Below are 12866 nucleotides of genomic sequence, written 5' to 3' on the forward strand. Positions count from 1 at the left end.
TCAGCAACCTAGTGGAGTCATCAATCGGGGGAGGGAGGGAGAAAGGAGATGGTTTTACCCAAACATGTGCTGCTTTCATATATGCAGCTCTGTACTTCACATGCACTTGGTATTGCAGCCAGATATTCCTAATGCACTGCAGACCCCTGTCTTAAATTGTGGTAGCAGTACAATGGTACCTCTACTTACGAATTTAATTCGTTCCGTGACCAGGTTCTTAAGTAGAAAAGTTTGTCAGAAGACAAAAGTTTGTCTTCGGAGAGGGGCGGTATACAAATCTAATTAATAATAATAATAATAATAATAATAATAATAATAATAATAATAATAAACTATAAGGAATCAATGTAAAAGCAAATAATGTAAATCAAGCAGTAGGAATCAATATGTGTGCGATTGGGGAAACCACAGTTAGGGTGGAGGACCTGTTTCCTCCCAGGAGATTCCTAGAGAGGCCCTACTCAGGCTTCTCCCTGCCTTGTTTCCTCCCAAGAGATTCCTAGAGAGGCCCTACTCAGGCTTCTCCCTGCCTTGTTTCCTCCCAGGAGATTCCTAGAGAGGCCCTACTCAGGCTTCTCCCTGCCTTGTTTCCATTGATCAGGGAGGGGAGTATTATGGGAAAACAGACAGGCCACAAGATTATAAAAGGTGCAAGATTAGAATGTTTACTTATTTTTCATTGGATAGTCATGTATAACTACGTAAAAATTTGATATGTTTTATCTTATATCTATTGATGTTTTAAGTTCAGTGTGTTACTTTTTTTAAAAAAAATTAAAAACCCTTCAGTGATGAAGAACCCTCACTTCTAGGGGCAAGTAGTTCCATTGGTCAATTGTAATTGTGAGGAAATTTCTCCTTAGTTCTATGTTGGCACTGTCCATCATAGTTTAAGTAAAGAAGATTTCCTGTATGTGTGCAAACTTTCCATGATTAACTGGAAGTTTCCCAGATGATACACAAATAAATGGGATGAATTTTCATACAGAACCTAAGAACCAAAACTGATGAAAAACCATTATGGGCAAGTTAAAGAAACATCTTATTCCCTCGTCTTGAATTCAATATAATTTATTTGCTTCTGACAAACTTGTTATGTCATGAGGGCTTAAATGTAGGTTGGAAAACGAGTCAAAACAAAGAAACCTCAACTCAGACGATATGACAACATTTAAGCATCAGGTAAGAAATATATAACTACTGAAGGAATGGCTATTGTTGTATTTGCATTAATTAATTAAACCTTCCAAAATTATAACATACCTGAAAAAGCTGGTCCAAATTCTTCAAAGTTGGTGAGGGGAAGATTATTGTGTCACAATATTGAGGATTGAAGTGACCAGGGATGGAAGGATATACAGGCAAAATATCCTTAAGTCCCCGTTAGATGAAATTCATCAACAGAAGGGAAGTCCATCCACTCAATCTTGAGTTACAAAGTTCAAAGAATTGCTGGCAGATTTAGACATAACTGGAAGTAGAATTTGATCAGAAATCTTCAGAGATATTTTTATTAAATAACAAACTTCAGCATAGCAGGTGAGGATCGATCTCCTGTGGAAAACTTGAACATCTTTTACTTCTGGCATGAGAAAGAAACTGTAAAAGATGCACAAATAACTTGGTGTCCTGTCTAATCATAACCCAGCACCATGTGATATAAGATATGATCCTTGTCTTTCTAAGATAATCACCAACAGTCAGTTGCAAAAAAAAATCCAAACCGCATATACGAACTGAATAAACAATCTTTCACTGCCAACCTACACTCAGTAGGAGATCTTGGAATACTGATATTGAATGACCTAAGTGCTAAAGCCCACTGCAACAATATCGCCAAAACAGCTTCTAGCATTGTTAACCTGATCCTACGCATCTTCTGCTCCGGCAATCTCACACTACTCACAAGAGCCTACAAAACTTTTGCCAGACCCATCCTAGACTACTGCTCATCTGTCTGGAACCCATACTGTAGTGAAGGAACTGAGCAGTCACAGCTGGTATAACTCAACTTTATTTAAACACAGAACTGAGGTAACAAAACACAACGACAGGGTTTTATACTTCCCAATTAACCAATCAGAACACAAGACTACTCCCGCCAAAAGTCTCCCCCTGCTGGTAGCCTAGAACATGACACTCCTTTCCCCTAGGGGGGGGAGCATACAAAATCATCCAGGTATGCCGGCCTACGTCTGGTGCGCCCCGAACAACGAGGCATGCTCTGGTGCCCTTTGATTTCTCTAGATAACACTTGTGGGCCCTTTAACTCCACTGTTCCTTCGGCCAAACCCTCGGCTTCGACTGTTGGGACCTTTGGGGGTTTCCCATCGTTCCCCGTAAACATCTGGGGAGGACCCATGTGTAACTCATCCCTCTCTAGGACGGAATACTCCAAACAAGGAATGCCCTCCCCATGGCCAGGACCTTCTTCCTCTATCCCTGGGTCAAGTACATCAGCTGACCTGGCTCTTAATTGGTCCACATGACGATGCCACTCTCGCCCATCAGACAACAACACTGTATATGCTCGAGGCCCCCGGGTACCGCTAACAGTGCCGGCAACCCATCTAGGCGAACCCATGAAGTTTTGGGCAAAAACCAAGTCCCCGGCTCTAAAACATCGAGCAGCTGTAATTTCTCGTTCAGGTTCAGTGTACAAAGGATGAAGTCTGTCTAACACAATTCGCAATTTCCGTCCCATTAAAAGTTCAGAGGGGGCCTTTGATGTTGAAGTGCAAGGGGTGGTGTGTTGAGCCAATAACATCTCATCTACTCTCTCCTGCAGCGTACCTCGGGTGATTTTAGACAGCATCTCTTTAGTGCTGCGCACCATTCTCTCCGCCATGCCGTTGCTGGCCGGATGCCACGGGGCAGTCCTAGCGTGACGAATACCTAACCCCGCGAGGTAGGCCTCAAAACCCCCAGAAACAAATTGTGGACCGTTATCGGAAACGATAACGTCAGGGTACCCGTGAGTTGCAAATAGAGCTGATAGCCCCCTGATAATGTCTCTTGTTGTTGTAGATGACATAATCTTGACCTCTACCCACTTCGAGTACGCATCAACCACTATCAAAAGCATCCTTCCTTCCAACGGACCCGCAAGGTCGATGTGAATCCTGGACCAAGGCATATTGGGATTTTCCCACTGAAGGGGGGCGGCTGCAGGAGGGGCTGTATGATTTTGTTGACAAGGTTGACAACTGGCAACCTTATTTTCCACTGCCTTGTCTAACCCTGGCCACCAGATGTAGCCTCTCGCTAACGCTTTCATCCGGACTATTCCGGGGTGGCCAATGTGTACTAACTCCAACACTCTAGACTGTAAATAAGGGGGAATAACTACCCTTGAACCCCATAACACACATCCCCGTAACACAGACAGTTCCTTTCGGCGGACCCAGTACGGTAAAAAAGAAGGCTCACTGCAAGAAGAGGGCCAACCGCGTAAAATCCATGACGTCACCACAGAGAGAACAGGGTCTTTTGCTGATTCGGAAGCAATTGTGGCAGCAGATACTTTGATAGGGCACGACTCTATGGCTAATACGGTGGAAATGGGAGCAGGGTCTGTAACAGGAATAGATAACGGGCATCGGCTCAACGCATCCGCGTGAGGAATGGTGCGACCTGGTCGGTACATCAGATCATATGAATAGTTAGCTAAAAACAGGGCCCAACGATTTAAACGAGGAGAAAGAATTTCGGGCGTTTGTCTATTTCCCGCCAGTATTCCCAGGAGGGGTTGATGGTCCGTAACTAACTTAAATTTGCGGCCATATAAATAATGATGGAAACGCTTGACTCCCGCCACCAGAGCCAAGGCTTCTTTATCCAATTGCCCATAATTACGTTCAGGGCGGCCTAATGTTCTTGAATAATATGCTATAGGAGCTTCCTTTCCTGAAGGTAGAATGTGACCCAGAACTGCGCCCACCCCATAAGGGGATGCATCACACGTTAATATCAATGGCAAGTGTGAGCTATATTGTACTAAAATATCATGAGATACCAACACCTCTTTAATGGCCGTGAATGCGTTGGCCTCCGCTCTACCCCAATGCCATGGAATCCCTTTAGCCAATAATTTATGCAGTGGTTCTACAATTGAAGCCTTGTGAGGGAGGAACATTGCATAAAAATTCAATAAACCCAAAAAAGATTGTAGTTCGGTTTTGGATCTTGGTTCCGGAGCCTCTGTGATAGCTCTTATTTTAGCAGGGGTAGGATGAATTCCTTTGCTATCTATGAGGAAACCTAAAAACTCAACACTTTGAGAAGCAAAAATACATTTTTCCGATTTAACTCGCAACCCCACGTCTTGGAACTTCTGAAGTACGACTCTGACTCGCTCTAATAACTCTTGGCGGGATGAGGCGGCTATGATCACATCATCGAAATATGGCAAGGTGCCAGGGATTCCATATAGTAGGCGCTCCATAAGCCCCTGGAATATTCCAGGGGCAGAGCTTATTCCAAATTGTAACCTAGTACAACGGAACGCCCCCCGATGGGTAATGATTGTTTGTATATCAGCTGTCTCAGTGTCCACTGCTAACTGTTGGTATGCACGAGACAGGTCAATTTTCGCGAATACCTTTCCTCCCTCCAATGAATGTAATAGATGGGCAACCATGGGTACAGGGTAGGAATGGTGTGCTAATGCTCGGTTAACCGTGCACTTATAGTCCCCACATAAACGCACAGATCCATCTTGTTTAATTGCTACCACTAAAGGGGTTTCCCATTTGGCTTGGTCAACCGGCTCTAAAATTCCCAGGCTAATCAAACGATCTAATTCTGAATCCACGTTACCCTTAATAGCTAAAGGCACTCGCCGGGGCTTCAGGCGAACTGGAGGAACTAATGGATCGAGGGTCAAAGAAACTGGTGTGCCCAAATATTTCCCTAGAGTACCATCAAAAACTGTAGGAAACTCTTTTGCTAACTGTTGAGACATGGTTAAATCATTAACAACATTTATACCCTCTATAGTGAACCCCAATGCTGAAAACCAATCCAATCCCAGTAAACTTATAAAAGGGCCATTTACAATAACAATGGGTAACCGCCCCTTAAAACCTTTGTACTGCACAGGAAAATGACCTTGTCCCACAGTGGGAATGACGTTGCCTTGATAGTCCTTTAAGAAAACAGTGCACGGGCCCAAACGACTTTTAGACAAGCGGGGAAACAATCGCTTGATAGTGCTCCAAGACATCAACGAGACAGAGGACCCTGTGTCGAGTTCCATAGGACACAAAGATCCACCAATTCGCACGTACACAGAGATTTTCGAAGACTTCGCTGCTTTTCCTTGCTGAGATGACAGCTGCGGAGCTTGGAGAGTGTTGATTGGAGTCGCAATTTGAATGACGTTGCAGGAGTCACGGCGGCCGAACGGTTCCCTCTGCCACGCCCTCTGCTGTTGAAAAAATGGCTCTCTGACAGGAAAAGGCTGCGTGCTGGCATTCCTTCGCATACGACAGACCCTTGCTATATGACCTTGCTTTCCACAACGGCGGCAGTAAGCCTCGCGGAATCCACAGAGTGCTCGGGGGTGATCTCCGCCACAACCCCCACACGAGGAACGCGATGCCCCCAGGGAACGGGGATCTCCCGAAGGTGCTTGCCTTTGCCTGGATGAGGTGGCTAATTTATTAATTTCTTCTTCCTCTTCTTGCCTCAAATTTTTTTCTATTTCTGGTGGCAAAATTGCAGCAGCTGCAGTGCTATGCGTAGTGGCTGTGTCTGCAGGCAGATCCATCTCTGCCAATGACTGTGTAGACATCTCTACAGCCCTAGCCTCTTTTAACGCAGCCGCTAGTGTCACTTCAGACATTGTTAAAAGCCTGCGCCGAAGTCTGGCATCCCTCACCCCATAAATTAAACGATCCAAAAGATAATCATCCAAATCTTGAAACTCACAGGATTTTGCTGCGCGCCGGAGGGCTGCCATGTATTGGTTAATTGTCTCCCCCTCTGCTTGATTTCTGTGATAAAATAAATATCTACGAGCGCTGCGAGACGGTGGGGGGGCATAATGGTTTTGTAGAGTTGTAAGGAATTCCCCCCATGGCACATCATGAATAGATCGAGGGGCAAATAATGACAGGGAAGTCTCTAACATGTCTGTCCCACAAAAACTCAAGAAATAAGCCCTTTTTCTGTCTCCAGAAAGATCTTTGTAATCATTTGAAATCAAGAAGCACTCAAATCGGGCGAGATAAGCTTCCCAAGATTCCCCTTGAGGATTAAACGGAGGAAAAACTATTTGTGTTGACATTCTGATTTACCGGTTCTTTTTTCCTCACGACGGCAGCTAGAAATGTGGATTCTGATCCAACTTTCCTTCGTCGCCAGTGTAGTGAAGGAACTGAGCAGTCACAGCTGGTATAACTCAACTTTATTTAAACACAGAACTGAGGTAACAAAACACAACGACAGGGTTTTATACTTCCCAATTAACCAATCAGAACACAAGACTACTCCCGCCAAAAGTCTCCCCCTGCTGGTAGCCTAGAACATGACACATACCACATCTCAGACATTAACACCCTTGAAAATGTCCAAAGATATTTCATCAGAAGAGCCCTTCACTCCTCCACTCGAAACAGAATATCCTACGAAAATAGACGAACAATCCTGGGCCTAGAAAGCCTAGAACTACAGCGCCTAAAACACGATTTAAGTATTGCCCACAAGATCATATGCTGCAACGTCTTACCGGTCAATGTCTACTTCAGCTTCAACCGCAACAGCACAAGAGCACGCAACAGATTCAAACTTAATACGAACGGCTCCAAATCTGACTGTAAAAAATATGATTTTAACAATCGAGTTATCGAAGCGTGGAACTCATTACCGGAGTCAATAGTGTCAACCCCTAACCCCCTTCATTTCTCTCTTAGACTCTCCACGATTGACCTCTCCAGGTTCCTAAGAGACCAGTAAGGGGCGTACATAAGTGCACTGGTGTGCCTTTCGTCCCCAGTCCAATTGTCTTTCCTTTCTCTCACATATCATATATATTTTCTTCCTTTCATATATCCTCTCCTCTAAGTTCACCTTTACCCTTCTATATATTACTACATGTCTATTTTTCTTCCTATGTATTTGTGTATTGGATAAATGAATAAATAAATAAAATAAATAGAGATGGTTTGAGGCTGCTACAGCGAGGGAACCAAAAAGCCAAGGCAGACAGAGTTAAATTTTGAAGAATTGTTCAGAAATGTAGCATCTCCTTATAAAGAAAGATTTTTGGAGAACTTGGAGAACTGCCTTCATTGGTGACAGGGTTAATTGTTCTTCAGAATATACTTCCTGTAAGATGCTTTGATTAAGTAGACTGTTTGCTGATTGGCGCAAGAAGATGAAAGAATAAAACTTCCCAGAAAGTTGGATTTCTTAGCTGATAAATGGGAATTTGACCACAGATGATGTGTCATTCAAGTCTGTTGGGAGGGTTTTTTTTTAATACTATCTTATCTTTAAAGTTTATTTTTCTTCTTTGGTAACTATTTTTCTCTTCTGTTGCTCCCTCCAGTAGTTTCCTCTTCTTTGAAGACCTTTTGCAAAATGACCTTCATGCTCTCCTTGGACTGAGCTCCTTTTTTTCTCCCAACTAGAAAGTAGATCACTGGATTAATGCTGCTGTTTAGGCAGGAGCACATTATAATACCTGCATTCCAAAATATGATGGTATAGGTGTCAATATTAGAAAAATTAATAATCACTACTAAGACATTTAATGGAAAAGCAAGGATGAGGAAACAGAGAAGAGTCATTGTAATCATTAGTAAAAGTCGACTCCGATTCTTCTGATTTGATTTACGACGCACTTTGAAGAAAAGGATTACAGTAGAGAGTGTGATCAGGGGAAGGCAAACTATAGCAGCCACAAGATAATGGATAATGAGAGGAATGTCGTTTACAAAGACTCTCATAATGCTCATACTTCCGCTCAGGAGGAAAGAGGAGATCCATAGGAGGACACAAACATTGGAGGACAAATGTTTTGGCCGGGAACAGCGATGCCAGATTGGGAAACGGACAGCCACACATCGGTCGATGCTAATAGCCGTCAGAAGAAAGTTTGCATTGGTGTATGTCATGTGTATGAAAAAGGCACAGATGTCGTAGAGAATGCTGCCTCCTTGAAAATTGGTGAACGGTTGCATACTATATATAAACGTACATGTGAGGTACCCAAAGTCTGTAATGGCCAAGTTAAGGATGAATGTGGTGAAAGAGTTCTTCTTAATCTGGAAGCCAAGTAGCCAGATGATGTAGCCATTGCCCACAAATCCAATACCACAGATAACTAAAATAATGCCTTGCAAAATAATCCATCCTAAATAAAAAAAGATGTACTCGTCTTCATAAACATATGAGCCACTGGCATTGTCATATTCATAATAGTTTTGTGTAGTATTCACACCTCCCTGGCTGGAACTCATCATTAAGCTCTTGTAATCCTCTGAAAATCTTTTTGAGTGGAAGCTCCTGTTAGATCAAAAGAAAGAAGAATGTATTCAGTCATTCCTGTCTCCAAAATCACCGGTAACCAACCTTTCTAGCTCAGCAACCTAGTGGAGTCATCGAGGGGGGGAGGGAGGGAGAAAGGAGATGGTTTTACCCAAACATGTGCTGCTTTCATATATGCAGCTCTGTACTTCACATGCACTTGGTATTGCAGCCAGATATTCCTAATGCACTGCAGACCCCTGTCTTAAATTGTGGTAGCAGTACAATGGTACCTCTACTTACGAATTTAATTCGTTCCGTGACCAGGTTCTTAAGTAGAAAAGTTTGTCAGAAGACAAAAGTTTGTCTTCGGAGAGGGGCGGTATACAAATCTAATTAATAATAATAATAATAATAATAATAATAATAATAATAATAATAATAATAATAAACTATAAGGAATCAATGTAAAAGCAAATAATGTAAATCAAGCAGTAGGAATCAATATGTGTGCGATTGGGGAAACCACAGTTAGGGTGGAGGACCTGTTTCCTCCCAGGAGATTCCTAGAGAGGCCCTACTCAGGCTTCTCCCTGCCTTGTTTCCTCCCAGGAGATTCCTAGAGACGCCCTACTCAGGCTTCTCCCTGCCTTGTTTTCTCCCAGGAGATTCCTAGAGAGGCCCTACTCAGGCTTCTCCCTGCCTTGTTTCCATTGATCAGGGAGGTGAGTATTATGGGAAAACAGACAGGCCACAAGATATATAAAAGGTGCAAGATTAGAATGTTTACTTATTGTTCATTGGATAGTCATGTATAACTATGTAAAAATTTGATATGTTTTATGTTATATGTATTGATGTTTTAAGTTCAGTGTGTTAATTTTTTTAAAAAAATTAAAAACCCTTCAGTGATGAAGAACCCCCACTTCTAGGGGCAAGTAGTTCCATTGGTCAATTGTAATTGTGATGAAAATTCTCCTTAGTTCTATGTTGGCTCTGTCCCTCATAGTTTAAGTATAGAATATTTCCTGTATGTGTACAAACTTTCTGTGATTAACTGGAAGTTTCCCAGATGATACACAAATAAATGGGATGAATTTTCATACAGAACCTAAGAACCAAAACTGATGAAAAACAATTATGGGCAAGTTAAAGAAACATCTTATTCCCTTGTCTTGAATTCAATATAATTTATTTGCTTCTGACAAACTTGTTATGTCATGAGGGCTTAAAAGTAGGTTGGAAAACGAGTCAAAACAAAGAAACCTCAACTCAGAAGATGTGACAACATTTAAGCATCAGGTAAGAAATATATAACTATTGAAGGAATGGCTATTGTTGTGTCTGCATTAATTAACTAAACCTTCAAAAATTATAACATACCTGAAAGAGCTGGTCCAAATTCTTCAAAGTTGGTGAGGGGAAGATTATTGTGTCACAATATTGAGGATTGAAGTGACCATGGATGGAAGGATGTACAGGCAAAATATCCTTAAGTCCCCGTTAAATGAAATTCATCAACAGAAGGGAAGTCCATCCACTCAATCTTGAGTTACAAAGTTCAAAGAATTGCTGGCAGATTTAGACATAAGTGGAAGTAGAATTTGATCAGAAATCTTCAGAGACATTTTTATTAAATAACAAGGTTCAGCATTGCAGGTGAGGATCGATCTCCTATGGAAAACTTGAAGATTTTTTCCTTCTGGCATGAGAAAGAAACTGTAAAAGATGCACAAATAACTTGGTGTCCTGTCTAATCATATTCCAGCACCATGTGATATAAGATATGATCCTTGTCTTTCTAAGATAATCACCAACAGTCAGTTGCAAAAAGAATCCAAACCGCATATACGAACTGAATAAACAATCTCTCACTGCCAACCCACACTGAGTAGAAGACCTTGGAATACTAATATCGAATGACCTAAGTGCTAAAGCCCACTGCAACAATATAGCCAAAAAAGGTTCTAGCGTTGTTAACCTGATCCTACGCAGCTTCTGCTCCAGCAATCTCACCCTACTCACAAGAGCCTACAAAACTTTTGCCAGATCCATCCTAGACTACTGCTCATATGTCTGGAACCCATACCACATCTCAGACATTAACACCCTTGAAAATGTCCAAAGATATTTCACCAGAAGAGCCCTTCACTCCTCCACTGGAAACAGAATTTCCTACGAAAATAGACGAACAATCCTGCGCCTAGAAAGCCTAGAACTACGGTGCCTAAAACACGATTTAAGTATTGCCCACCGGATCATATGCTGCAACGTCTTACCGGTCAATGTCTACTTCAGCTTCAACCGCAACAACACAAGAGCACGCAACAGATTCAAACTTAATACGAACGGCTCCAAACTTGACTGTAAAAAATATGATTTTAACAATCGAGTTATCGAAGCATGGAACTCATTACCGGACTCAATAGTATCAACCCCTAACCCCCAACATTTCTCCCTTAGACTATCCATGATTTACCTCTCCAGGTTCCTAAGAGGCCAGTAAGGGGCGTACATAAGTGCACTGGTGTGCCTTTCATCCCCTGTCCAATTGTCTTTCCTTTCTCTCACATATCATATATATTTTCTTCCTTTCACATATATCCTCTCCTCTAAGTTCACTTTTACCCTTATATATATTACTACACGTCTATTTTTCTTCCTAGGTATTTGTGTATTGTACAAATGAATAAATAAATAAAATAAATAGAGATGGTTTGAGGCTGCTACAGCAAGGGAACCAAAAAGCCAAGGCAGACAGAGTTAAATTTTGAAGAATTGATCAGAAATGTAGCATCTCCTTATAAAGAAAGATTTTTGGAGAACTTGGAGAACTGCCTTCATTGGTGACAGGGAAAATTGTTTTTCATAGTATACTTCCTGTAAGATGCTTTGATTAAGTAGACTATTTGCTGATTGGCTCAAGAACATGAAAGAATAAAACTTCCCAGAAAGTTGGATTTCTTAGCTGATAAATGGGACTTTGACCACAGATGATGTGTCATTCAAGTCTGTTGGGAGGGTTTTTTTGATACTATCTTCTCTTTAATGTTAATTTTTCTTCTTTGGTGACTATTTTTCTCTTCGGTTGCTCCCTCCAGTAGTTTCTTCTTCTTTGAAAACCTTTTGCAAAATGACCTTCATGCCCTCCTTGGACTGAGCTCCTTTTTTTCTCCCAACTAGAAAGTAAATCACTGGATTAATGCTGCTGTTTACGCAGGAGCAAATTATAAAACCTGCCTGCCATAACATGTCAGGATCGGCTTCAATATTAGAAAAAGTAATAATCAGTGCAAAGACATTTAATGGGAAAGCAAGGATGAGGAAACAGAGAAGAGTCATTACAATCATCAGTAAAAGTCGACTCCGATTCTTCTGATTTGATTTAAGATGCACTTTGAAGAAAAGGATCGCAGTAGAGAGTGTGATCAAGGGGAGGCAAACTGTAGCAGCCACAAGGAAATGGATATTGAGAAGAATGTCGTTTACAAAGACTCTCATAATGCTCATACTTCCGCTCAGGAGGAAAGAGGAGATCCATAGGAGGACACAGACATGGGAGGACAAATGTTTTGGCCGGGAACAGCGATGCCAGATTGGGAAAAGGACAGCCACACATCGATCGATGCTAATAGCTGTCAGAAGAAAGTTTGAATTGATGTACATCATGTGTGAGAAAAAGAGACAGATCTGGTAGAAAACTCTGCCTCCTTGAAAACTGGTGAATGGGTGCATAGTATATATAAACATAGATGCCAGGAACCCAAAGTCTGCAATGCCCAAGTTAAGGATGAATGTGGTGAAAGAGGTTTTCTTAATCTGGAAGCCAAGTAGCCAGATGATGTAGCCATTGCCCAGAACTCCAACACAACAGATAATTAAAGTAATGCCTTGCAAAATAATCCTTCCTAAATCAGAAAGGGTGTTCTCTTCTTCACTCACATATGAGCCATTGGCATTGTCATATTCATAATAGTTTTGTGTAGTATCCACACCTCCCTGGCTGGAATTCATCATTAAGATTTTGTAATCTTCTGAAAATCTTTCTGAGTGGAAGTTTCTACGAATTCAAAGAAAAAAGAGTGGATTCAGTCATTCCTGTCTCCTAAATCAATGGTAATCATCCTTTCTGGCTCAGTACAGTAGCCCAGTGAAAGCCTCCTGGGTGGGGAGATATGGTTTGTGTTATATGTATTGATGTTTTAAGTGGAGTGTATTAATTTTTAAATAAAAAATAAAAAAGAACCTTCATTGATGAAGCACCCACCACTTCTAGGGGAAAGTTTTTCCACTGATTAATTGTCATTGTGATGAAATTTCTCCTTAGTTGTTTAAGTACAGAATATTTCCTGTATGTGTACAGGAAATGTGATTAAGTGGAAGATTCCCAACGG

General features: G+C 41.6%; 2 protein-coding genes across 2 annotated transcripts; both read right to left on the minus strand.

Moving 5' to 3' along the window:
* Positions 1-7523: 7523 nt before the first annotated feature.
* On the minus strand, positions 7524-8468 carry LOC139165505 (mas-related G-protein coupled receptor member H-like). Its single transcript, XM_070748682.1, has one exon. It carries the CDS (start codon positions 8466-8468, stop codon positions 7524-7526), a length of 945 nt encoding a protein of 314 aa, XP_070604783.1.
* A 3076-nt stretch (positions 8469-11544) lies between these two features.
* Positions 11545-12489, minus strand: LOC139165506 (mas-related G-protein coupled receptor member H-like). The gene has a single exon (XM_070748684.1). It carries the CDS (start codon positions 12487-12489, stop codon positions 11545-11547), a length of 945 nt encoding a protein of 314 aa, XP_070604785.1.
* Between the last annotated feature and the right edge of the window lie 377 nt (positions 12490-12866).

The sequence above is a fragment of the Erythrolamprus reginae genome, chromosome 3 (assembly GCF_031021105.1).
Source record: "Erythrolamprus reginae isolate rEryReg1 chromosome 3, rEryReg1.hap1, whole genome shotgun sequence".
In the NCBI taxonomy this organism is placed as follows: Eukaryota; Metazoa; Chordata; class Lepidosauria; order Squamata; family Dipsadidae; genus Erythrolamprus; species Erythrolamprus reginae.

Bases quoted from the DNA above. Each gene is read 5' to 3' on its own strand.
- LOC139165505 (XM_070748682.1), bottom strand. From the start codon at position 8,468: ATGATGAGTTCCAGCCAGGGAGGTGTGAATACTACACAAAACTATTAT.
- LOC139165506 (XM_070748684.1), bottom strand. From the start codon at position 12,489: ATGATGAATTCCAGCCAGGGAGGTGTGGATACTACACAAAACTATTAT.